Source organism: Mustela lutreola, chromosome 6, assembly GCF_030435805.1.
Source record: "Mustela lutreola isolate mMusLut2 chromosome 6, mMusLut2.pri, whole genome shotgun sequence".
Classification (NCBI taxonomy): Eukaryota; Metazoa; Chordata; class Mammalia; order Carnivora; family Mustelidae; genus Mustela; species Mustela lutreola.
In genome coordinates this window covers 82,747,282-82,774,764 of record NC_081295.1, presented here as the reverse complement: position 1 = coordinate 82,774,764, position 27,483 = coordinate 82,747,282, and the positions used below count along the sequence as shown (strand labels likewise).

At 38.8% G+C, this 27,483-nt stretch overlaps 1 protein-coding gene across 1 annotated transcript; it reads left to right on the top strand.

Moving 5' to 3' along the window:
• On the top strand, nucleotides 1-27,269 carry NUS1 (NUS1 dehydrodolichyl diphosphate synthase subunit). Its single transcript, XM_059177731.1, has 5 exons — nucleotides 1-548; nucleotides 14,946-15,071; nucleotides 16,007-16,156; nucleotides 20,641-20,740; nucleotides 24,414-27,269. Exons 1-5 carry the CDS (start codon nucleotides 134-136, stop codon nucleotides 24,502-24,504), a joined length of 882 nt encoding a protein of 293 aa, XP_059033714.1. The 5' UTR covers nucleotides 1-133; the 3' UTR covers nucleotides 24,505-27,269.
• The last annotated feature ends 214 nt before the right edge of the window (nucleotides 27,270-27,483 follow it).

Genomic DNA, 27,483 nt, shown 5'->3' with positions numbered 1-27,483 from the left:
GTTGGCAGCAGAAAGGGGTTCGGGCGTGGGGGGCGGGGGAACGTGGAGCGATGGCCCGCGCCGGCCGCAGGGCTGGATAAAAGCCGTCGCGCCGCGGGTGTAGGAGGGAGGGAGGTGAGGGCGCCACGAGAGTATGACGGGGCTGTACGAGTTGGTGTGGCGGGTGCTGCACGCTCTGCTCTGTCTGCACCGCACGCTCACCTCCTGGCTCCGCGTTCGGTTCGGCACCTGGAACTGGATCTGGCGGCGCTGCTGCCGCGCCGCCTCCGCCGCGGTCCTAGCGCCGCTCGGCTTCACGCTCCGCAAGCCCCCGGCTGCCGGCAGGAACCGCCGTCACCACCAGCACCCGCGCGGGAGGCCGGGCCTGACCGCCTCCCACCTCCGGCTCCGCTGGCGCGCGGACGGCCGTTCCCTGGAGAAGCTGCCAGTGCATATGGGCTTGGTGGTCACCGAAGAGGAGCAGGAGCCCAGCTTCTCGGACATCGCGAGCCTCGTGGTGTGGTGTATGGCTGTGGGCATCTCCTACATTAGCGTCTACGACCACCAAGGTGAGGTCCGGCGCGGGGAGGGGGACCGGGGCATCTTCGACCGCCGGGACCGCACATCCGGCAGATGTATCCGGGGCGTGCCGCTCACCGCGGTGTTCCAGGCTCCTCCACTTGCCAAGTCCCGAGGTCCTTGAGTGCCTATTAGGGTGCCAGCGCTTTCGAGGAAGGGAGAGAGGATTTACTAACACCTCCTAAGTCCCTCTATTCGATTCAGTCGTTTTCTATGCGTCTAAAAACATTTCTTGTTCTTTACAATGCCCCGGTAAGGTAGATGGTATCTGTATCCCCTTGTTTCACCAAAGAGGAGACCTGAGGATCGCCAGCATCTGTGCTTCTCCACGTACTTGCCCTTTTGTTGCACCGCAGTGTTTCTTCAGATTCCAGGAACCGCTCCTAAGTCAGTGTCAGGCTGTGAAGGGTAAGAGGCGTAAGGTGAGGGGTTGGGGCCAGGTAGCAGTTGAACTGGGCCTGCGAGAAGTCTGAGGCTGGATAGGCAAAAATGAAACTAACCACTTAGTCTTCAGAGTTCTGGGGTGGTGTGCAGATCCTTAGTGGTTAACTAAGTGGTTAACTTAGTGGTTGATCCTTAGTGGTTAACACCATCCTTGAGAGAATAGTTCCCTTCGTTAAGTTCTGATGAAGGGAATGCATTTCACGGTGGGGGATTTTGTTAAGTCCGAGAATTTAACACTTACTGGGTAGCGACAAACCTTCAGCACTGTGCTGAGCACATTCCTTGTGATTTTGCATTTGACTCCGTGGACTGTCAGGCTTATGGGGAGTAGACAAATACCTAAGTGACCGAGTTAATAACAAGAAGTGTTGAGAGTTAGTAAACACTGTGAGATTGGGGGAGAGAAATTTCGAATGGAGGAACTTGAGATGTTCAGGCAGAGGAAATGGGCTTTCAGTGGGACATTATGAGTTGGAGATAAGGTTGATGAAGGCTCTAAATGTCAGGCCTGAGTTCAGTTAGATCTTGAAAGCAGTGGAATATTTTTTTAGAGACACAGGTGTCGTAACAATGATTTAGATGTGCTGGTATGAAGGAAAGGAAACTAATATTTTATTCTCTGTTCAGTACTGTAGATTACTTGTATGCGCCATGGAAGCTACAGTTTGATTTTTTTCCTTAGAATCTTTCTCAGGTAGGTGGGTGTCATTTGTGGGGTTTTGTCAGAAAGATAGCGTGAGGTCAGACGTAACTCTTAGAGGGTATTAATCTTTAACCTGGCATCTTCCTTGCAGTCAGCAAGGAATAGAGTGACTCAGCCTGTCATCATCAAATGATTTAACCTGTAGGATAAAGTTTAATGGAGACTGACATTTTATGGAACTTCCCAAAGTAGTCAGCAGACCAATAGAAATCACAAGACTGTTAGGAAGGGACACCATCGTTGCTTAAACCAGGGCAACACAAATACTGCCTGGGGAAAGAAGTGAAGCAGAAATGGAAATTAGTTGAAGCCATTAAACAATGTGGTGAATTAACTTATAAGTGAATCCCATACGTACAGTTGATTCTTTTCAAGCAAGTACCTTTATATTCCAGAAGGGAAGGCAGATGTATAGCTAACAGCTTAACTTGGTTATTGTACCTACAAAGATTGTAATATTGCCACACTTCCTTGTTCCAGCAGTTCCTGTTAACGAATTGCTGATGTGGTTCAGAAATATCTTGTGTTACATTTGCTAAAAGAAAAATGATTGTTAATGAAAAGGAAGAAGTCAAGCTAACCAGGTATTGACAAAAAAAAAAACAGGAGGTTTGGTTTTTAGATTTTATTTGTATGAGAGAGAGAATGAGCCAGAGAGCATTGGCAGGGGGAGGAGCAGAGGGAGAAGGAAAGGCAGACTCCCCATTGAGCAGGGAGCTCAAGGAACAGGACCTGAGTAAAGAGATTTGTCTCCATGATTATAACTAAAGAAATGACCATAATTGGAGTGGCAAAAAAACTGGAGTTTAGGGGCTTTTGGGTGCTATGCTTGCCTGGGTCTCACTTGAAGTATGCTTAACTCCACGTTACCTGGGTATGTATTGTTATCTTCAGTGATGGGACCTGTTCTTACTGCCCAGCTCTATTGTTGCCATGCGGAGACCTTGCTGTAGGGCAGTATTTTTCAAAATGTGGCCAAGGGACCATCTGAGAATGAGTCATTGGGGATGCTTATAAGAAACAGAGATTCAGGGACCCCTGGGCGACTCATTTGGTTAAGTGGCTGCCTTCAGCTCAGGTCATGCTGGAATGGAGCCCCACATCAGGCTCCCTGTTCGGTGGGGAAGTCTGCTTCTTTCTCTCCCTCTGCCTGCCCTTCCCTCTATACTTGTGCTGTTTCTGTCAAATAAATAAAATCTTAAAAAATAGAGATTGAACAGTTAGATCAGACTGAATTAGGGGAGTGGGACCTGAGCATCTTTGTTTTTATCAGACTGTCTATACATTGCCTCTGTGCACTGAAATTTGAGGCTAGCACAAATTGAGGGATACTCTGCAACTTAACCTTACTTCAGATTATTCATTCTTCATGTTCCTTTCCATGAGGGAGGCAATCTGGGTGGGGGCTTAATATTAGCCCCTAAAATACTAGCATAAATTAGCCCCTAAACTATTAGCATAAATTGGAGTGTTCCAGAATTGTCTTCTCTGTGAAGATTCAGCAACAGGAGAACAGATTTCTTTTGTGTTGCTCTCTCTGGTGTTAACTTCCATAGTTGTAAAGTTGTAAATCTGGACTAGGTATCTTCTGAAATTGTTTTTGGGTACAGATTTCTCACACTGGCATTAAAAATGCCTGCCCAGTGTACTCCCAGCCTCCCCAACCTACTTCTCACTATCTTACATACCTTTTGCTGCATCCATGTTTAGGTTACTTGATGTTCCCTCTCACTGTCTATTGGCTGTCTACTAGTCAGAAGCTCTCATTTATCCTTGTAAATCCATCCTTACTCACTATGACCTCTTACGTAGCCTGTCTTGACTCTTCCATTCTTTTATCTTGCTTTATCCTTGGATATCTTCAGAACTTTGTACTTTTCTAAAGTAGTAGTCATGTCTGTGGGCCTGAATCATCTTACTAGATTGTAAGCTCCACAGATTTATCTATCCTTTTCATTTTTGCTTCTCCTACAATGTGTAGTTTGGTGTTGTTCATGTAATTTGTTTCCCAGCATGAATACCCAGGACCCCTAAAATAATGGAGGGAAATGAACATAGTTTGTCCGAGTTGTATTTGGCACAGTGACACAGATGCTGTTGGGTGGTATGGTTTTACTAAGTACTTCTTGTTCTCCTCATATTGAAATACAGAGTTGGAAGAAGTGGTGAAAATCCAGTTGTATTGTGATTATATCATGTTATAATGAGCAATACAAACTGGGGTGCTTGTCTTCCTTCATGGGGAAACTCATGTATGGGAGCATCTGTTCCCAGTCTTCACCTTTGTGTACTTTTTGTCCTGTACAGAATTTCACATGTACCTTAGCATCCTGGAATGTCCTCTCTGTGCCACAAAGTTAGGTACCCAGCAAAAGGTTACCATCAATCCTTATAACGTCCACTCTGTAACTTTTAGTTAAGGTCTTGGTTATTCAATCCCCAATTTTGCTGACTTTGAAAAGCCTTACTCTGCTTTTGTTAACTTTTGAAATGACCTCATTCTCTTGAGTACCCTTCTGTTTAGCCACAGTACTGCCCGTGTATGAAAATAAACTTTGGGGTGCCTGGGTGGCTCAGTGGGTTATAGCCTCTGCCTTTGGCTCAGGTCAGAGTCTCAGGGCCCTGGGATTGAGCCCTGCATTGAGCCTGCTTCCTCTCCTCTCACTGCCTGCCTTTCTACCTACTTGTGATCTCTGTCAAATAAATAAATAAATAAAATTTTAAAAAAATAAACCTTTACGTAATAGGAATAATTAGTCTCTGTTGAATTCTTACTATGTACTAGATACTATGCAAAGAAGTTAGCAGTAAATCCTTAGCAGTTTTACACATAAAGAAACTGACACTTAGAAAGCCAAGCACCCGTATCTAGTAAGGAGCAGCTCTAGAATTTGAACTAGATTTTCTTGTACGGGTTTTGTACTTAATTGTTTCGCTATACTGACCTCCACTGGTAAGAGAATAGGACTATAATATAGTCACTTTTAGTATTATTCCTAATTATGTTGGGTCATCTTAAAGCCTTGATTAAAGTGGTACTTATCTACAGGTAATAGAAATAATTTGTAACGTATTTGAAGGCAAATAGAATTTTTTTCATACCACTAATACAGAGGTTAATCCTATAAATTATAGGACATACTTTCTTAATCAACCAAATTTAATTTTATGGGACTTCTGCTCTGTGTTGAATTATGTCTTTGTCAGGTAAGCAGAGTATGTGAAGACATTCTTCTCATTTTTAAGATGTGCACCCAGAGGCTGAGAAATCCTGTGCGGTTTGTTAATCACGCACGTCTCTCCTGCTGAAGAGCTGGGTTGGGAAGCACAGCACTTGTCACATTTGCTGTGTCCCAGTCACAGGTCTCTTCCCTTGCTACAGTGTGCTCATTCCAATGAAGTATCCTGGGGCTCTCCCTTAAAGTAAAATTGTTTAATGGCATATAAGATTTATTTTGTTATGACTACTTTAGTCATGTAAAATTTTAATGGTAGTTTTTAAAAATTTTAAATAATTGCTTCATAAGTATATGTTTTTTTCTCTGAAGATTGCTTCTGATAGGGTAATTGGGTTGTTAGAGAAATTAAATGAGGGTAACCACTAGGTCACTTACGTGTCTAGTTTAAAAGGATAAAAGGCCACTTTGAAGGACGGACACTTATTAATTCCATAGCCGGTTATGCTTTATAATTAGGAGAGATTATTTTAGTGTTTATCCCACTTTTCTCTCTTCCCTTCCCTTGTCTTTTTTTTTTTTTTTTTTTAAGATTTTATTTATTGGGACGCCTGGGTGGCTCAGTTGGTTAAGCAGCTGCCTTCAGCTCAGGTCATGATCCCAGCGCCCTGGGATCGAGTCCCACATCAGGCTCCTTGCTCAGCAGGGAGCCTGCTTCTCCCTCTGCCTCTGCTTGCCATTCTGTCTGCCTGTGCTTGCTCTCTCCCCCTCTCTCTCTCTGATAAATAAATAGAATCTTTAAAAAAAAAAAAAAAAGATTTTATTTATTTATTTGACAGAGCACAAGCAGAGGGAGCCAAGCAGGGAGCCCCATGTGGGACTTGATCCCAGGACCCTGCCTTGTAAATACCTGCTGTAGATGTTTCTTGAAATCTGTTTCTATAGAAGGGAGGGGATAACCATGATAAAAATTTCTAATTTCAGATTTAAAAGAAGATACATTAAATAGGTGCTTTAAAAGTCTCATTTTATGGAATTGATTATTCATTTCATATAAATTTTAAAAAAGAAGCAGTGTTTAAGGAATACAGATAAGATTTGCTGAGTGAATACTTGTCTAATGAAATTCCTTCTTAGGGGCGCCTGGATGGCTCAGTGGGTTAAAGCCTCTGCCTTCAGCTCAGGTCATGATCCCAGGGATCTGGGATTGAGCCCCACATCGGGCTCTCTGCCCTGTGGAGAGCCTGCTTCCTCTTCTCTCTCTGCCTGCTTATCTGCCTACTTGTGATCTCTGTCTGTCAAATAAATAAATAAAATCTTAAAAAAAAAAACAAACCTCCTTTTTGGTTACCTTAATTTGAAAAAAAGTACGTATGTCATGGTTGTATTACCCAGTTAATGTATGCATGCTTGAGTGAAAGCGTAGACTAAACATTGAACTCTATAATTCTAAAATGTCATTTTAATTAATATAGTAGATATTTCAGGAAAGCTACAGGAAGGGTCCTGAATACAGTATATACTCTAATAGGTAGTTAAGAGCATGTAGAGCATACTTAATTCTACTCTCTTTGAAATATTTCTGTCTTGGCTTTGATGCTATCATATATGCTTAGATTTCTTCCTGTCTTGCTCTGTTCCTTCTGAGCCTTCTGGCTTCTCTTCATTTGTTCCACTTCTGAATGTTGGGGTATCCTAGAGTTTTGTGCTGCTTATATGTATATATGCCTTGTCTTTCTCTCATTCATGCCATCTTCTAGGTCAACCAGCTTTTTCTTGAAGGGTCAGCTAGTAAATATTTTAGGCTTAGTGGGTTAGAGGTCTCTGTTACAACTACTCAGTTCTGCAAGTGAGTCCAAAACTCAGTCATAAGTGAGTGGTGGAGGCTGTGTTCCCAATAGCAGTAGTTTGTTGACCCCTATACCAAATGATTTCTCCATTCTTATCACTTTAGATAGCCTTTAAATGCTCATACCCAGATTTGTATCTCCAGTCTTGATCTCTCCCATAATTCTAGCTCCTATATCCAACTCACTGCCTAACAGTTTCACTTTTATTTGACATCTCAGATACATAACATTTCCAAAACAGTACTCTTGAATTCACCCCCTACCCCAGACCTGTCTCTCTCACAGTTTTTCTTATCTTAAAAGATACTAGCACCTTCCAACTAATTGCTCAACTAAAAACTTAGATGTCTTCTGTGAATCTCTTACATTATATTCCACCTGTAATTCATCAACAGGCCTCCTTGGCCTTACTTCTAGAATATGTTTCAAATTGGACACTACTTTTGGTTGTCCATTACAGCCACCCACTTTGAGTTATTATTTTTCACCTGGATTATTGCTGTAGCCACCTGTTAGATCGTCATTGATATTCAGGCCCCTATATAATCCATTCTTCACTCACCAGCAAGGTGATCTTTTTTGTTAACATCATTCGAAACCTGAATAAAACCTTCCAGCAGTTTCCTTTTGTACCTGGAATGTTTTCTCAGCTCATTACTAAGGCCCACAGATCCTTTTGTATGACCCTTTTGCCTACATCTGTCTGACCTCATATAATTTTTTTTTTCCACTTAATTTCTATGTTCACCAGTTATAGTGGCATTTTTCTTTCCCTTGAATATGATGAAAACCTAAATGCTGGGAGAATATGCCGTAGCTATAATGGTAACGATCTCAGTTTTGAAAGTATTGATTTTTGTATTTTGAGAGCTGAATAAAATCAGCAAAGACTTTTTTGTTAAATAATGCAATTGTTACAATAATCACGAGATTAGCACCGAGGAAGAATACATGTTACACAAGTGAAAAAAAAATTGTATGATCCTATAAACCAGGATTACACATGCATGGGAACAAAGACTAAGAAATAGTAAAAACTGGAAGTGTTATGATGTGAGGTTGGGGGCATTCAGTTCAGGGTGGATGGTTAGGGGACATTACTTTACCTTGTTGTCTATACTTTGAGCATTGTAAGTAGATTTGAATACTAGAATTTAAAATAGATATTTCTTAAGACTAAAAAGTTTACATTTGGCCCCCAAAGTGCACAGCTAATGTTTATCAAGAAATACCAAAAACAGTGTAGCCTTTCTGAGGTCCAGTTTTCTTAGCATAATATTTTATTTCTTATTGAAATTATAAATGTTCATGGGTGTGTGTACATGTGAATCTGTGTATTTTTAAAAATAGTTCTTCCATATATCTTTTCTGTCTATTTACAGGTATTTTACACTTAGGAAGTTGAGAGTACATGAGATATACTTGTAGAGCAACAAAACATAATACAAAATTCTTTAAATAACTGTTAGCCCTGGCAAGCCTTCTTAAAAACCTTTTAAAAAGGAGCTCTAGTCCTAGTTTTTTTCAAAAGATGTGACTTATTTGTGAAAACGCTAATTGTATATATTTTAATAGAGTTCAACTTTGGGGGAGAGGAATTCAGAATGTAATGGGTCTTTAGTAAAGTGGGTTTAACATTGTGTGTTTATCAGTGTTAAAAATAGTTACTGAACTGAGTAAGTAGAATCTGAGAGACCTGGATTTCAGGCCATCGTTTTAAAGACTTAACCAACAAGGACAATTGCTTAACCTTTTTAGGTCTATTTCCTCATCTGTAAAAAGATGGGTGTGATTTTTCTCAAAAATGTATTTGCAGTTGTTTTTCCCTTAGGTAATCCCTTAGGTAAGTTATTTCTGAGTGATTATGGTCCCAACTTCCTTTTACATAAAATGACTTTTGTGATAGTTTCTTTTATTACATTTTTGCTTTCTTTTCTTTTCTTTTTTAAATTATGTTGTTAGTCACCATACAGTACATCAGTAGTTTTTGATGTAGTGTTCCATGATTCATTGTTTGCGTGTAATACCCAGCGCTCCATGCAATACATACCCTCTTAATACCCATCACGGGACCAACCCATCCTCCCACCCCCTTCTCCTCTAAAACCCTCAGTTTGATTATCAGAGTCCATGGTCTCTCATGGTTTCTCTCCCCCTCCAATTCCCCCCCTTCATTTTTCCCTTCCTTTTCCCAATGTCCTCCATGCTATATCCTATGTTCCACAAATAAGTGAAACCATATGATAAGTGACTTTCTCTGCTTGACTTATTTCACAACATTTTGGCTTCCATTGAGAGCCTATGAAGGCAAAAAAGATGAATTATGATATGAGAAAAAGAACTCTATAAGTATAAATACTTGCATAATATCATACTATGCTATTACCAGAGGAATTGCCTGTCTTAGTCAAAGGCAGTCTTAATCTTGTTGCATTTCTTGTGTATCATGTGAAATATGTGTGGGTACACATTGAATCCTGAAGTAAATTTTAAGTTGATAGTATTGCTTATAGGAAAGTGAGATGGGTGTGGTATATAATCAGGATTTCTGGAGGAGGCAAGCTATGAGGTATCAGGAATCATTTTGCTGATACTGTGCTTTGTCTGTATTTAGCACTTCTCAGAAGCAATACCTATATATTTAATTTCTCCATCCAAATCAGCCAAGACAAAGGTTGTGTTTAAAATAACTTTATGAGCATCCTTATAAAAGATACTTTGTAACTGTGCCTCTGTATTCTTCCCTTTTAACAGAATTTCTGCCTGTGTGCATTAAGGAAGTGCCTGCTTTTATTGTGAGAGGTTCCTGGAAACTTCTTAAAAATTCCATTCAGAGACCTGTCCAGTTAGGTTTTGTTGTTGGTGGCACTTTGTGCACTGATAATTCAGTTTTTTAAACAAACATTGAACTCCTGCTATGTGGAAGGTGCCTTGGGGAAAAGAGATGAAGTAAGACTGCAATTCAGTAGGGGGATTAAGCTATAATTAGAATAAAAAGTAGAATATTTTCTATTACGGAGTTTGAACAAAGTGTGTATTTGGTGAGGGTGAGTCCAAGGAGGAATGGGGCATATCTGGCTGGGGAGTTGGAAAGGGCTTCTTGAGGGTAAGTGATATTTTAGCTGGCTTATGTAGAGTTTTAGTAGGCGTGGGGCTGGGAAGGTCACAAAGGATGGACGTTGGACTTACATCATATGTTTGGGGGGGGCATAAGGCAATTCTAATTTGCTGGGAGTAGCATACTACAGAGAAATAGTCATTTGTTTCATAAACATTATTTCTCCCTACCATGTGTAGTAACATTGGCTGCAATCTTTTTTTTTTTTTTAAGATTTTATTTATTTGTCAGAGCGAGAGGGCAAGCACAATACCAGGGTGAGCAGCAGGCGGTAGGAGCAGCAGGCGGGCAAGGAGCCGGACGCAGGACTTGATCCCAGGACATCAGGATCATGACCTGAGCTGAAGGCAGATGCTTAACTGACTGAGCCACCCAGGCGTCCCTAGGCACAACTTAATGCTGATCTGAGCAGTATGTTCTTAATACATTAAGCATTTGGGGGGGCCTTCAGAGATAATAAAATTGGAATATGTCAGAGTTGAAGATGAATCCAACAATTAGTCTAGTTGCCAATCTAGTAATACATGTTAGAAGGGGCAGGAAAACCCATTGATTATAATATTTTAAAGAAGAGAATTGCTTGAAATAATTGGGGAAAAGGAACAAATGGAAATGGATATAGGAAATATTGCTGTAGGAGAGATAATGGGTTTAGCATATTAGTAGGGCATTGGAGGTGATAGTGAAAATACTAGAGAGTAGAGAAGATGCCTGGGTAACTGCGTAGGTAGTGATGCCTTTATTAGAAATAGACCAACAAAAAGGGCTATGGCTTTTTTTTTTTAATCTTAATTATATAAATAGTTTAACTACAGTGACAATTTTAAATCACCTGTTGTCCTATCATCCTTATACATTCTCTATTCTTACATTGCCTATTCCCTTCAGGCCGTGTCCTAAGTGCATGTAAGTTTTACATTTATGGTACTGTTCCATTAAAACAAAGAAACAAACAAACTTGATATACGTATTTGAGAACTAGCTTTAAAAGATAAGCTGCCAGGTTTTAGGTTTGTTCATTTTCAGATGTTTACAGGACTTCTAGATAGAATTAGATATTTGAAAGAACTGGAATTGTTAACCAAATGCTAATCCTGTTTTTACTTAAAATTTTAATGTTTTGTTCATCGTGGATGTTTTTGCATTAAGTTGTTAAAGATACTGCATTAAGTTATTATTTATCGTAATAACTGAATTTTTTGGTGCCCCCTTAAGTCTTGCCTCACTCATCTTACCCTTGTCCTGGTCCTGAGGGGTTGTAAAGTCCTGTGGGTGACTAGACTTAGAGAGCAAGAAGCACATGGACAGAAAGAGAAAGTGGAGATAGGAATTCTAGGAGTAATCTCCAGTTACAGGTGGGAAGAGGGAACGGATGCAGTGAAAAGGGAGAAGGTGCCATTCAAGAAACAGGTTGGGAGTAGAGCTAAGAAAGGGCATTCAGACAAGCTGGGGTAAGGATAGAATTTTGAGAAGGAAGCAGGGTAGTCATTAATGGTAACACTTTAGAAAGATTGAGAAGGAAAGGTATAGATTGAGAAGAGATGGTGATATTTTGGTAATAAAGAACATCACCCATTGATTTGGAGAGAGCAGGAGTTCCTGTAGCGTGTTACCACTCTCCTCTGGAAGCTAAGGAAATTGAATTGGATTGGCAAATTGAATTGGTGAGAACTGAAGCATAGATCTTCAGAGTATCAAAGGAAGGGACCAGCGTGGTGTAAATAGACAAAAGCAAGGGTTCCTAGTGGTAGGTTACTGTTGAAATGAATAATCTTAGCTCATGTGAGAAATAGATTTAACATTTTAATAAGTTCCATATGTCCTGGCAGGAGTGTTGTGGAGATTTTGAATTGTTTTTAACATTCATATGTCTTCCATAATTTATACCTATGATATAGACCAAAGTGTGGTCTAAATTATCTTTTATTTGCATAAATAATTGGAAATCTTATAACATTACTAAATCTGTATTATATAGTTGTTTTGAAGTATATGCCTTTGTGTCATACATGTGAATTATGTGATTTACTCAAAGATGTTCATATCCTGCACATCTCTGTTGTTGCAGAAGTAGTATAATACTAAACATTGTTTTTCAAATAGTTTCTGATATTAATCACCTGCCTTTAAAAATTTTGGTTGTACTTGGGACTATATTTTTTTGTTTACTTTCACTCTGGGTATGGGTACTACTACACAATGTTTGCATTTATATTTCTTGGCTTTTGATCTTGTGATTGTGGGCTTTCATAAAGGAGCCACAACCTTAGCCCCTGCTCTCCCCCATGTATGTTTCCTTACCTTTGGAAATCTTATTTCTCACTTCTTGTGTGTACCCCTGAAGAATTCTCCTAATTCTTCATGGGCCAGTTGAAACGTCATTTACCCTAAAGAGGTTTTTTGAAGTCCCCCGGCCAGTCTCTAACCTGTTGTCTTCTTTCAGCAGACGTTTATTTGTTGTCTTCTCAAGATCTAGATCTACCCACATGGTACTTAGAGGACCTGTTTTGAATGTCATTTCCTCATGTATCTTAATCACTTTTTTGGTATCCCCTGCCTAAATATTCGTCATCAGCTCTCTAAAACTAAGCTTATTCTCCTTCAAACCACTTTTCTGCTAGAATTTCTCCACTTTAAAAAAAAAGTTACTGGGCGCCTGGGTGGCTCAGTGGGTTAAGCCGCTGCCTTCGGCTCAGGTCATGATCTCAGGGTCCTGGGATCGAGTCCCGCATCAGGCTCTCTGCTCAGCAGGGAGCCTGCTTCCTCCTCTCTCTCTCTCTGCCTGCCTCTCTGCCTACTTGTAATCTCTCTTTGTCAAATAAATAAATAAATAAATCTTTTTAAAAAAAAGTTACTATTATCTGTTTGCTAGGATTAAAGTCATGGAATTTTCTGTGTTCACCTCTAATGAAGTCACGCTCTTCATTGTGTCAGTTCTTTTATAATGAACTCCTTCCATTGCTTCATCAGGTTATGAGTGGGCTATTACAGTACTCTCCTGCCTCCCTTTCTCTGTAGTGTTGTCAGGTTAATTTTCCTGAAGTTCTAAATTTCCACCATTACCACATTGCTTTGGAATTTAATTGTTGGTTACCTGTTCGGTAGACACCATGAAGTGAAAATTAGTTCTGTCTCCTTTTCTCAGATCCTTTGCTCCAGCAACATTTGTCTGTCTTTTGAATTCAGGCTTTGGGTTTTTTTTTTTTTTTTTCTCCTGAAAAACAGTATTCTCATTTTTTTAAGTTTCTCAAGTCAGCGTAGCTCAAGTCTTGCTTATTTTACAAACCCTTTCTTTTAAAATAAAGGAGACTGCTTTTTTATCTTTGAATTGCTGTAACACATACACCACCAAGTTGACATGTGTATACAGCAGATTCTGTGTAATTTTATTTATATTTACAGTGTTCTCTCTCCCAGTTAATCTTTGAAGTGCATTAAAGTCAAATCTGACTGAGAGTACAGAGTAGGAACACTTTAGATATAAAGTAAAAAACCCACTGGCCATTGGAGAAATGCCCCCTCTGAAAACAGCTAAAAACTTGTCACTTGTTTTTAGAGCTATCTTTATTAGTTTTATATTAAACATACGTCACATAGTTCTTCATCCCTTTCAATGACCTAATAGTAATTAAAAGTTTTAACTTTTCTGTGCATGGCTGAAGGATCAAACACACTTTTGTTTTTAAAAATTTTATTTATTTTTTTGTTGGAGAGAGATCACAAGTAGGCAGAGAGGCAGACAGAGAGAGAGGAGGAAACAGACTCCCTGCTCAGCAGAGAGCCCGATGGGGGACTTGATCCCAGGACCCTGGGATCATGACCTGAGCTGAAGGCAGAGGCTTTAACCCACTGAGCCACCCAGGTGCCTCAAACACAGTTTTATGTAGTACATTTTCCATGCTTTGTTTGAATTTACTAAATTCTGGTTCTGTTACTTTGTGTATTCTCTCTGCTTTTTACATAATTCATTCTAGTTCATCTTATCATTAAAAAAACAAATAAAGGGGTGCCTGTGTGGCTTAGTTGATTAAGCATCTGCCTTTGGCTCAGGTCATGATCTCAGGGTCCTGGAATCGAGCCCTGCATTGGGCTCTCTGCTCAGCAGGGATCCTGCTTCTCCCTCTCCCCCTGCCTGCCACTGTGCCTACTTGGATCTTTCTCTCTGTCAGATAAATAAATAAAATCTTTATTTAAAAAAAAAACAAAAAACAAAACGAATCAAGGGGCTCCTGGGTGGCGCAGTTGGTTGGGCGACTGACTCTTGGTTTCAGCTCAGTTTGCGGATCTCGGGTGTGGGATCAGGCCCACTGGAGCTCCATGCTCCGCCCAAAGCCTGCTTGAGACTCTTTTTCTTTCTTCTCCCTCTGCCCCTCCCCCTGAGTGGGCTCATGCTCTCTCTCTCAAATAAATAAATAAAAATCTTTTAAATTAAGGTAATAGTACTGAATGTACATAGTAAATCTGACTGGGAATCAGGAAGACAAGGGCTCTCTCCAGATCACTGCTATAGTTTTTAAATTCTAGGACAAGTCTCTAAAGGATTTTGTGCCTCAGTTTCTTAATCTGTAAGTAAAGGTTTCAAGTAAATGATCTCTTAAAATGTCTTTCTCGGGGGTGCCTGGGTGGCTCAGTGGGTTAAGTCTCTGCCTTTGGCTCAGGTCATGATCTCAGGGTCCTGCATTGGGCTCTCTGCTCAGCTGGGAACAGTCGGCTCAGTCAGCTTCCCCCTCCCCTCTCTGCTTGCTTCTCTGCCTACTTGTGATCTCTCTCTCTCTCTCTCTAATAAATAAATAAAAAATAAAATATTTTTTAAAAAAGTAAAATGCTTTTCTCAGTCTAATTTTATCATAGTCATACTGACTCTTAAGTAATCACCCTTTTTTTTTTTTTTTTTTTTGTAAATTAGCCTGACTCTAGACTCTTATATTAACAAAATCTTGTTGTGTTTTTCTTTTAGATTCTAGTTAGGTTCAGTCAGTCACTTGTTTCATTTGGGATTTGTCCAATTCTGGGAGCATGTTGTTTTCACAACAAACATCCATTAATTGTTGATAAATTAACCTAGTTGGGGTTTACTTGCTTTTTTTCTTTTTAAGGTATTTTCAAAAGAAATAATTCCAGATTGATGGATGAAATTTTAAAACAACAGCAGGAACTTCTGGGCTTAGATTGTTCAAAATACTCACCAGAGTTTGCAAATAGTAATGACAAAGATGATCAAGGTAAGCATGAGTATAAAATTGAGTATCTAATTTACGCAGATATGTTTTGTGTTTCAAGGTAAATTCTGTCACTTTATTGTCACCATCTTTAATCATCAGATTTAGACTTTTCTTTCTTCACCTTGTTCAAAGATAATTTTCAGAAAAGGATAAAATTATGATTTTCGTAGATACTAAAAAATAAATACATGTTAAAGATTTCATTTAATTCATAGACCAGGAACCAGGCAGATTTTGTAACCAGTTCAAAAGAGAGTCCAGAGAATGGACACACAGGTCAGAAATACTGAAATGAATATGTAAATGGAGGCAAAACTGGTTTGTTTGTTGGGTTACAGAGAAGATAATTGATCCTCTACTGGACAAGAAAGAATTTGCATGTCAATAGATAAGAATTTGGCATTGCTAGACTTTACTGGATAAAAAAGAATTTTGCATATCAGAAAGAATTACATATCAATAGATAAGATAGAATCCTATCAATTATAAAATAGGTCCAATAGAATCAGAGTCTGATAAAGTAGACAATACCTATTCCATTGAAACACATTTTTTTCCTTACAGTCTTCATTTTGATCTTCTCTCATGTTTATTGCTAACTGTACTGTGATTGTAGATGACATTTTAGGTGAATGAAGATTGTAAGCTAGCCTATAATTCCTGTTTTCTAGAGGACTCATTCAGAGATACAAGGTCTCTGAGCACTCTAAAAGGAAGGCGATATATAAATACATACACAAAAATGTGATGTGTGAGTCTTTTTAGAGGAGAGTAAATAGGTATGTTTTGATATTGAATTTGAAGGACCTAAATGATTCTTGTTTACTAGAACAACTGTACTTTTATTTTAGTCTGAACTTAATATTTCTTGAAACAGATTTTGAAATATGTCTAGAACAGGATGTTTTATTTAATAACTTTGGTTTTTCCTCCAGTTTTAAATTGCCGATCAGCAGTGAAGGTGCTCTCCCCAGAAGATGGAAAAGCAGATATTGTGAGAGCTGCTCAGGACTTTTGCCAATTAGTAGCCCAGCAGCAAAAGAGATCCACAGATTTGGATGTAGACATGTTCGACCGTTTACTTAGTAAGTCATACATATATATATATATACACATATATATATGTTTATTTTTAGTTTTGTCCCACAAGTGTACAGTATGAAGGAGAACATCTAGGTTCCACTTGCATGATAACGCCTGATTTTGTTGTTTTTACACTTGCAATGTTTCTGAAATTTTAAAGACCCACATGTGAAAATGGTTTTGAGATATGAAATTTGTAGTCAACTCACTTGCATGAGGACTAACTGGTAAGGAGAGGATATGAGAGGATTTTGGGGGGCAGTAATGAATATTCTTGAATACGTTGTCACCAGCCTTCTTCTGGGATATTTTCCCATACCGACAGTGAGTTCTCCAGTTCTTCAGACACCACAGGAGTGTCTAGCAATTCAGTTCACTTCTGATGCTAACCACCTGTAGTCAGTGTTTGATTCTCCAGGTTTAAAGGCTCAGTCACACAAGACTGTCCCCACTTCAGATGCCAGTTGCAGTTCTCAGCCACCTGGACTGGCTACCTGATCAACTGCTTATAAATGGAAGCAAACCTTCTGAATACGGTCACCCCCAAAAGTTCTCTTGTGACTGCAGTTAATCACCGTTCCTACTCCCACACAAGGCAACTGCATATCTGCTTTTTGACTATACTTTTGTCTTTTCTATAAGTTATATATAAATGGAATCATTTATATATAACTTTAATGTCTTGCTTTGTTTCCTCGGCATATTATTAAGGTTCATCCATGTTGCATATATTAATACCTCATTACTTTTTGTTGAACAGTATTCAGTTGTATGGATGTATATTTTGTTGATTCATTCATCAGTTGATGAGCATTAGGTTTGTTTGCATGCTGCTGCGGTGACCATTCACATACAGTCTCTGTGCAGACATGTTGTCCTTTCCTTGGTACATAGCTAATAGTGGAATTGCCAGATTGCGTGGTGAGTGAATGTTTAAGAAACTGCCAAACTATTTTCCAAAGAGGCTATACTGATTTTTATATTCCACCAGCAATGTAGAGGAGTCTAGATTCTTCACAGCCTTGCCAAGGCTTAGTATTGTGTGTGTGTGTGTGTGTGTGTGTGTGTGTGTGTTTAATTTTCGCTGTTCTGGTGGGTGTGTAGTATCTTATTATGGTTTTAGTTCACATTTTCCTAATGACTACTGACTTGAGCTTTTTTCATGTGCTTATTTGTCATCTGTATCTTCTTGGTGAAGAATCTAGTCAAAACATTCTGCCTGTCTTTAATGGGTAGTTTGTCTTGTTACTTTCAGAAGTCTGTATTTTGGGTGTACATCTTTTTTCAGTAGTAAGGTATGATTTATGAATGAATACTTTCTCACAATCCATGGCTTTTTTTTTCTTAACAGTTTCTTTTAAAGTGTTTACTCTTTAAGAAGTACAGTTAATCATTTTTTTCCTTCTGTGGATCACACATTTGGTGTCATATTTGAGAAATCTTTGCCTCTTAATCTTAGGAAGCAAACTGAGGGTTGCTGGAGTGGAGGAGGGTGGGAAGGATGGGGATGGACATTGGGGAGGGTATGTGTTGTGGTGAGCACCGTGTATTGTGTAAGACTGATGAATCACAGACCTGTACCCCTGAAACAAATAATACATTATATGTTAATAATAATAAAAAATTTTTAAAAAGAGAAATCTTGGGCGCCTGGGTGGCTCAGCGGTTAAGTGACTGCCTTCAGCTCAGGTCATGATCCTGGAGTCCTGGGATCGAGTCCCACATCCGGCTCCCTGCTCCATGGAGAGTCTGCTTCTCCCTCTGACCCTCCCACCTCTTGTGCTCTCTCTCATTCTCTCTCTTTCTAATAAATAAAATCTTTTAAAAATAATAAATAAATAAATAAATAATAAAAAGAGAAATCTTTGCCTAACCCAGAGTCACAGTTCTTGTTTTCTAGATTTTTATCACTCTGGCTATTACATTTAAATCTGTAATCCATTTCGACCTAATTTTTGTGAATAATGTGGGATAAACAAAATCAGTTGTTCTTTTACCACCATTTTACCGCCATTTTTTTCTCCTTGAATTACTGTGACTCCTCTGTTGAAACTCTGTTTACCATAAATCCTTGAATTTATTTCTGTACTTCTTATTCTGTTCCATTGTTCTATATTGTCTGTCCTTCAAATACCACACTGTCTTGATTACGTCAGCATCTGCTGTGGTAAACTGTGAAATCATGTAGGGTATGTCTTTCAACTTTGATTTTCTTTTTCAAAGTTAAACAACTTTGGCTACACTCAGGGCCCTTTCATTTTCATGTAAGTTTTAGAATAGGTTTGTCAGTTTCACAGAGACACCCTGTTTTGATAGGGATTGAGTTGAATCTTGCTCAGTTAGGGGAAAATTGCCATCTTAACAATATTGAACGTTCCAATCCATGAACATGGCATATCTCTCCACTTATTTGGGTCCTAATTTTTCTTTTAACAATGTTTTTTAATTTCGGGATTTGGGTTTGTACTTTGTTAATTTTATTCCCAAGTATTTTATTCTTTTGGTTGCCATTATTAATGGGATTGTTTTCTCGATTTGTTTTTGGATTGTTTGTTGGTAATATGCGGAAATATAGTTGCTTTTTAAATATTGATTTTATATCTTGCCACCTTACTAAAATTCATTTAATAGTTCTGGTAGTTCATTTTTCAGAGTCTTAAGATTTTTTAAGCACAAGATGATGTTGTGTATATATAAAGATGCCAACTGCTATCTGTGCTCAAATTTTCTATTTTTTATTTTATTTTTTAGTCTGACTGCCTGTGTCTGTCTAGTTTTATGTGTCAGACTATGATATGCACAATGGTTGTGCTCAAACACCTTAAGTTTGTAAGGCTTCCCCGATCTCTGTGTGATGTAAGAGTGCATTCAGAGTTGCCACAGTTCTCAAGTCTTCTTGGCTGTTTGTTTTCACTGGCTCTCTTGATGCCCTCTTCCCCTGCCCTCTTTCCTCCTTTGCATGTATGCAGTTTCCTGGTCAGCTGTGGGTGTGTGGAGAGCTTATCTGAGCCCTTGTTTTGGGGATCTTCCTGGTAAATTTCTGACCATTATACTGCTTGCCCCCATTGGGGCTACAACATCAGGCCAGCAGGCTGTGGCTTTTCCTCATTTGTTCACTTCTGAGTTTTCCACTTATAGCTGGCAAAACCCTAGGTTTTCATCATCATCATCCCCCCTCCCCCGCCAATCTCCAGTTCCGAACTGAGTGTATACCTTTTGTCTACAAGCACCAAATCTGCTAGTTTTACTCTGAGCCCCATGCTGGTAAAAATGGGGTGCTCACCATTTGACTGAGGGTAGAGGCATGGGGAGTTAGGACCATTTCCAGGCAGGAGACAAAGACCCTTACCACTGCTCTTACCTGACGCTCTGGCTAGTGTTTTGTTCTGTTTCGTTTTCTTGTTATTAAAAGAATAATTGTCTGCTTCTGGACAGTGCCTAGTCCCCTTAAATGTTTGGCTTTGTCCAGTTTTATATGTGTTTTTTATGGGGGAGGATTCATCACCTTTACACTACCATTCGTGAGAAGTTCCTTCTTGCCATTTTTTATTTAATTTGGTTTTTTTTTTAAACTAAAGAGAATTTGCTTTTTACCAGGTCGAGGAATAGATATTCTTCTTAGTCCACTTACTTTACTAATATGGACTTTAAAGAAACTTCCTTACGGAAATAATTCTTTATTTACTGCCGGATGAGCCTGTTTCATCTAGTCTTCTCACTTAACAGATGAAACAGCTAAGCTCTGGGGTGGTTATGGGACCAAAAGTTAGTGGCAAAACTGAAGCTATTCGAAACTGTTAGAGCCTGGGTCTCTTGGATTATAGCATCTTTTCTGTTCTACCAGTGACTACTTTAAATTTTTGCCTTGTGCTATCCTTATCCCCTCTTTTTCTCAAACCGGGTCTTATATGGAAACCGGGTTGTGAGACCAAGTGGCCATGCCTTTGTTGAGGCAGGTGTATAGTGTTTTCCCGCCCCAGGGCAGGGGCTCTGGAAAGAACATTTATGCTGGATATCTGGGAGCTGATCTTTGTGGGTCCTTAGCTATAAAATGGGTATTGGGGAAGGAAGGATAGTAGTTACTTTTATAGTTCCTTTTCATATCTGAAGTTATATGAGGCTATGAACTTACATGATTCTATAAGCATTTGTGCCCCCAAAGCAGTGTGGTTCCCAGAATGCCCAGAGAACTCTTATGTTGAAAGATGGATGGGATTTGGGGGATACCTGTAGGGTTTAGAATGGGAGTGGGGTTACCCCTTCTTATCAGGTAATCAGTTCAGTTAAATGGTCTTTAGAGAAAACTTTGACATATGAAAAAAGCATAGATATTAAAGTAAATGTTGGGCAGTGTGGTGGGGATTGGATAAAACCTCTAAAGGAAACACCCTCAGAGCATAAAAAGCCAAATTGATTAACAGATTTTGCCTTCGGTCATTTTATTTGTAAGCAATGCATGTTAAATTCCTGTTTATTTCTTTTTAAGGTTCAACTGGCTTTCCTGATCCTGATTTAGTATTGAAGTTTGGTCCTGTGGACAGCACGTTAGGCTTTCTTCCCTGGCACATCAGATTGACTGAGATTATGTAAGTAATTAAAATGTGCTGACTTTGGTTCAATCCAGCAAGTGTTTCTTGAGCCTAGCACTGTACTAGGTATCTTGATGATTCCCAGAGACAGTACTGTTCCTTTCCCTCAGGTATCTCACAGTATCAGTGGTAAGATAAAGACATATGTAGAGGACTCAGACACAAGAGAGTATGTTTGTGCAAGTATTTGGTTCTGATACACATTGTCATAAGAGACCAGGAGGGAGAGATACCTCTGTGGGCCAGAGTTGTTGGTTTTACAAAAAAAAAGATGTAACTTGCTCTGGGGTATGTATGTAAAATGGATAGCATTTCTATAATTAGAAAAAAAGGTGAGAAGTGTAGCGGATGATGGTAGGAAAAGGTAGAAAAACCTGGGAGGTGAGCAATGAACATCTCATTTTCAAGAAGTAGGGAACTGGCTGTACCAGAATGGAGACTTAGCACTATAGCATTAGATGGTAGAATAATTGATCCTTGAACAATGTGAGTGTTATGGGGGCCCCCGTATGCAGTCAAAAATCTGCATGTAACTTGACCCCCTAAAAACTTAACTATTAATAGCCTACTTTTGACTGGAAGCCCAACTGAATAACACCAATTAACACAATTATTATATTCTTACAATAAAGTTAGCTAGAGAAAAGAAAATGTTTTTTAAATTATAGGGAAGAGAAAATAAATTAATAGTACTGTACTGCATTTATCAAAAAATACCTTTGTGTAATTGGACTTGTGCAGTTTAAACCCATGTTGGTCAGGGGTCACCTCTGTAAGGTGTAAACGCATAATTTGGGTATCGATGCTAGGAAGGCTTTAAATACCAGCACAAAGAATATGTATAACAGTTTTGACAGGAAGTAGGAAGCCACTGAACCTGCGGATAGCATAAAGTGTCTGATTTTAAAAGATTTGTTTGGCGCTGTGTACTAGAGTAGATTCAATCTGGGAAAGGATGAGGTAGAGAAATGAGTGGAAGTCCATAACTATGATTTAGGAGATCATACAGTGATGAGTATGAAATTGCCTGTTTAGAAGAGAGTTGGCCAAACTTTCTGTATAAAGGACTAGGTGGAAAATATTTCAGGTAAGTATGTGGGCCATACAGTCTCGAGCTATTCCTCTCTGTTGCAGCTGCTCAACATTCGTAGTATAGCTAAGCAGCCATGGATAGTACATAAACAAATATGTGTGACTCTCGAAGCAAAACAGTATTCACAAAAACAGGTGGCAGGCTCTTGGGCTGCATTTGCTCACCCCTGATTTGATTTATTTTGTTTTAAAGATTTTATTTATTTATTTGACAGAGAATGCCAGTGCACAACAGAGGGAGCAGCACAGGGAGAGGGAGAAGCAGACTCCCCACTTATAGACTAGAAAGTCAAGGGAACATTGATTTTTGAAGAGAAAATGTTGAATTCAAGGATAAGTTGATTTTGAGGCCATAGACTATTTAGTGGAAACACTTAGGAGAGCATATGAAGATGTAGAATTGGTCCATGGATGAGAACTCAAGGCAAAAAAAAGGGTATTTGAAGACTGACAGTACCTAGGAAGTAGTAGTAGTTGAACCAGTGAGAATAAAGGAACTTTCTCAGGTGTATATAGAAGAGCACAGTACGGAGGGATCTTTTGGTCTTTTAAGAAGTGCTTCAAGTTCAGGGGCAGGACAGGGAAATGGTTTGTGGAATCAGAAGGCAGAAAAGAACGCATAGCATGCCAGGCAGAAAGATCTATAGACCATGTGGTCCTACCTCCTTATTTTATAGGTGAGGAGAAGGGGGAAGAGACATTGCTCTTATTATTGCTTGTAATAAAGTGAAATTAGAACCTACATCTCCAAACTCTGGGTTTTCTTGTGATAGGTGTCTATTTCTCATTTCTTTTTCTGAGTTTGGGTTTTCTGAGTTTGATTTCAGGTTCCTTTGGGTTGGGCTCCAAGAAAGCTAGCAGTGATTTCTTGTGAAGTTGAGCATGGTTTGGAGGGAAGCGTGTGTTGTAGAACAGATGTATCTCCTTTCTAATCTTAGCAATGCAATTCAGTAACATGACTTTGGATAGTTGTGTAAGCTTCTCTGTATTTGTCAAATGGGTATGTTAATAAGAAGTTGAGGATTTAAGTCTGATAATGGATATCAGATACCTAACACGTAACAAACTTTCTCATGGATTTTTGTACATATTTCTGTCCTAGCTCTGTGTCACATTATATTGAAGTCTGCTGCCCATCCGACTGGAAGCACGGTTAGGTCTTAATGTCTTAATTATAATATGGAGAAGGAGATGGAAGAGAATGGCAAGACCACTTCGGAGGCACTGAGGAGTAGTGGCGCTGAGAGCTTTTTGAGGAATGAAAGGAGAGGAAGCCATTGATAGGATAAAAGAGAAAGACTGAGGAAAGTGGGTTGTTTAAAGAGGATGTCTGAAGGATGCTTCAGCAAGAGGAGGGTCGCTGACTTTGTCCTTTGAGGAAATCTTGTGAGCTTATTTCTGAAGTACAGTGAATGAGATAAAAGTTTGAGGGCAGAGATTATTAAGAGATAAGGAAATGGAGGGAAAGGAGACATCTCTCAGAATTTTGGGCAGTTAAAGGAAGGGACAAGATTGTAAGTGAATTGTATTTCAGTAAAGCTAGGGAAGGGAAAAGGAAGGATGAAGAAGGCATAGCTATGAGCACCACACGGTCAGGCCAGCAGTTCGTTCATGGTAGTTTGCCCAGTGGTGCATGTGACTGGAACTCTGTGGCTTGTACTCTGACCTGGTGTTTGGCTCTGGTACAGTTTGGAATTTCCAAAGCCTCACAATAAAGCTGTATAAATTAGAGAATTGTTTATGTTAATTATTGAAAATTATATTAAGTATTTAAAATACTTAAAGGGGAACCCTCTGGCTGTATGTTCAGTCTGCCTTTAAAGTGTTTGCCTTTTCAGTACACTCTAATTGCCTCCTTGAGCAATTAGAAATGGTAGAGATAAAAACTTACTGGTTGCTCACCGCATGGTTTTAACATACAGTCATAGAAGGATCTGTGCTATTCTGCCAGGGTTAATCCTGGCTTTCATAAACTTTTCAAGTAGTACTGGCTATACTCTTAACAGAAAGGAGTTCTTTTTCTTTTTTTTTTTTTTTTTTTTTTAAGATTTTATTTATATATTTGTTTATTTGAGAGAGAGAAAGAGCGCGTGCAAGTTCACATGAGCACGGGGAGGGGCAGAGAGAGAAGCAGACTCCCTGCTGAGCTCAGTGTGGGGCTCAGTGCTGGGCTCAGTGCGAGGCTCAGTGTGGGGCTTGATCCCAGTACCCCAGGATCATGACTGAGCCACTACCCTGGTTGCTTCAGGAAGGAGTTCTTAAAGTGAATTTGAATGAGATTCTTTATAAATAGGTCTCCAGTTTTACATTAATTTAGACTTAGGCTTTACTATATGTTCTGAATCACTATCTCAAAATACAAGTTCCTCTTCTTATGGAAAGAAGGAGAGAAAGTTTTTTACTTGGACTGTTTCACAGTGAGTTTAGCAGTCATTTAGTAGAAAAGGTTTGACATACCCTACACTTAGAATTTACTTTCTTCTGTCCTTAACTTCCTTTGGGTCATTATCCTTCTGGATCCCCCTTCAAATTACAGTGTATCATTTAATTGCTTTTTTTCCCTGTGCTTTCTTTTCAGCTCTTTGCCTTCCCATCTGAACATCAGTTATGAGGACTTTTTCTCTGCCCTTCGTCAATATGCAGCCTGTGAACAGCGTCTGGGAAAGTAGTGATCCCTGGCTGCGTAATTTGATTTCAGGCTTTTAGAGAAAAGGACCCAAGTGACTCTGATGTTTACAAAGCACCTATGAAACCCTGTACACACCTAGTTCATAATCCTCATAATTTATCAACAAACACAAAAAAGTGTCTTACTTGAGAGTAAGAGTATGTGTGTGAGTGTGAGTGCGTGTGCGTGTGTGTGTGTGTGTGTAAATAAATTTATAAATGGGGAAGTATTGGAGAAGGAAGACGTAGACCTGCAGTTTGAGCAAATAGCCTCAGTGTTTTAGGAGCTGGAATTTCAGATTTAAAGGTTTCAACCTCCACTACTTCCCCATTTTTGTGGGGAGCAGAGGGGGTGACTAAAGCTATTTGGTTGTTGTGTTGAGGGGAGGGGAATAATTTTTGTTCAGTCTTTCCTAGTGACCAAACTTAATTTTTAAGAATAATATATTGACTTATTAAATGGAACTGTTTTGAGCTTGAGGAATCTCCAGAAGAGTGGAGTTCTGTGTTGGTCACATGTTAAAAGCGCTTGCTCAGCTTTGGAGCAGAGGGCATACGTACTTCAGATATCCGTCCATTTTCATCTCATTGTAGTTGAACAGTGTGACTTCTGAGGGTTGCTCTGGTGTCTGTGTTCTGGGTTGTGAAGATCATCTGAAAAAGAACCCTCACTACATTGAAATGCAAAATTTTAAAAATCTATATACTGTATTAGAAAGTAAAAAATTGAAAAAGTTATAATCTTAAAAGTAAAGTTGGAAAATTTCCTAAAATAGGGAAGAAAGTAATTTCCTTTTTCATTTGGTGGGCAGTGTGTGCCCAAAGTTGGTTTAAAAAATATTTCCATTAACTATTTTTATTTAAAATAAGCATTTGAAGGTGCTCGCTTCGGCAGCACATATACTAAAATAAGCATTTGAGGGAAGTTATCAGGGCAGCTCTTTTCTTTAAAAGTAGTAACCTGTTCCTCTTTGGAATAGCACATTTCGGGCTGTGTTAGTACCCAGGATTTTTACTCATTTTACTCTAAATCCTGATGGTGACTTTGCCTAAAAGAACTTTAAGTAAGATTGAGGTCTGTGTGGGTAATAAAAGATTACCAAAGTCCACAAAAGTAATTTAAATTAATTTTACATGTTCTCTTTCATGACAGAGAATAGCACTGATTCTGTTATTTTTTAAATGAATAAGTGATTTTTTGATAGGTGTTTAATATTTCTTCCCTCACTACTGATCCTTGGATAGAAACCAGTCTTTATATTTGATGGACTGCTTTCAGTAAAATCTTAAGTGTACAATAGTTGTCTAAAACTGTACATTTGGAATGGAGCAGCTTAAATACTAGGTCTCAGAAGTCTGAAAAATAGCAAAGAAGACTGGGTTTGGAAAGCAAGATCTGAAGTTGCTTGTCATATTCTGAAGCTATGAAGAATAATTGTTTCCACTTTGGATTACAAAACCCCATTTATGATTTTAAAAATTACACTTGAAATAAAATGATTAAACTAAATTTTGGTCCAGTGACATTACTTTGCACTTCATAGTCCTTTGTACATTTTAAGACTTTTTTTTTAAGTCTTAATTTATTGCTGAAAGTTTTTATGTGAAACTGTAGCCTATCTCTGAACTTTACTAGACAATATCTGATTTCTGTCCCACTGTACTGTGATCCATGTTCTATTGAGGCTTTTTTGCCTTAGTTTGAGACTGAATTTATGTCCTTTATAAACACGATATGTGTCTTTTGTAAACATTCTGGAAAATGTATGGCTTTAATGGATTAAATTTAATGGGCCTGATTGAAGGGAAGAGATTTATTTGTTAAAATGAAGTTAGTTAAAAAAAAAAAAAAAAAAAAAATTACCCACTGGGATATAGCCAAAGCTGCTAAAAGTTTAATGGTTGAGTCTTTGTACTTTCCTCTTTCCATTTCATAACAGTGTAGTATTTAGTATTACACATCACAATAAACCTATAACCTGTTACCTGAGTCTATTCTAGTCCTAGGAAGAGACCCTTAAAATAAGTTGCTAAAGATTCTGAATTCAGATAACAGGCATTCCAGATCCTTCTCCTCAGGAGTTTAATATTCCACAACTTGAATGGCATTGGTCATTCTGTAATTCCTGCCAAGATCATCACAAGTTATGTATCATCAGGGCTCCCTTTCCGCTCCCAAGAAGAATTGATAACCTTAAAGAAAACTGTTGTTTGTCTTTGTGTGTACTCAAGGTTTTTGTCTTTACATTGTTTCTTCTTGACACTCCCCACAATGGAAAAATCACATTAAACCGACTTTAAGGATGGCAGCTTAGAGCATAGCAAAAACTTGGAGTGTTTGAATTCCATTCCCAATTCTGGTTGTATTTTGTTTCTTAAACCTGATTACTGTTATAACAAAGTTTGAAAGCTGCTTTTGATGTGAATAGCAAAATTCTGGCATATTGGGGCTAAGGCTTAAGAATACCTATCTCTGAGAGGAAGGTGTTACAATGTTAATGAACAGTGCCAAATACACTGTGCGTATCTACAATTTAATCTTTGAATGTATGTTACTTGATTAGCTCCCTCCTCCTGTGTGATGGTACCATGCATAGAGTCAAATCCTTGTGGTGTTTTGTATGACTGTAGACTTCGGCAACATGTAAATAATGTGTAAAGCAAGTTTTTATGATCGAGGAATCAAATTTATTGAATTTTATTATTGAAAGTTGAAACTTAACATGTATGAACAAAAACAATAAAAGAATATACTCTTTTCATGGACTATAGTAGTATGTGAATGCTACATTTATTCTAAACATTTAGGGCCTGCAGAAATTTACTGAGAAACTCATGACTAGATAGCAATACCTTTTTTTTTTTTGGATGGTCAGTTCTTGATTGAAATGTATTCTCAGGTTAAACATTTTTTACCAGATTAAACATTTGCAGCCTTAATGGTATTTGCTTCTTGCTAGATAACAGCAAGATAAAATTCG

What these genes read in the sequence shown, in the direction of transcription:
- NUS1 (XM_059177731.1), top strand. Translation starts at nt 134, where the DNA reads ATGACGGGGCTGTACGAGTTGGTGTGGCGGGTGCTGCACGCTCTGCTC. An exon ending in TAATGACAAAGATGATCAAG is followed by an intron (nt 15,072 to 16,006) that starts GTAAGCATGAGT and finishes TTTTTCCTCCAG; the next exon opens with TTTTAAATTGCCGATCAGCA. An exon ending in CATGTTCGACCGTTTACTTA is followed by an intron (nt 16,157 to 20,640) that starts GTAAGTCATACA and finishes TTTCTTTTTAAG; the next exon opens with GTTCAACTGGCTTTCCTGAT.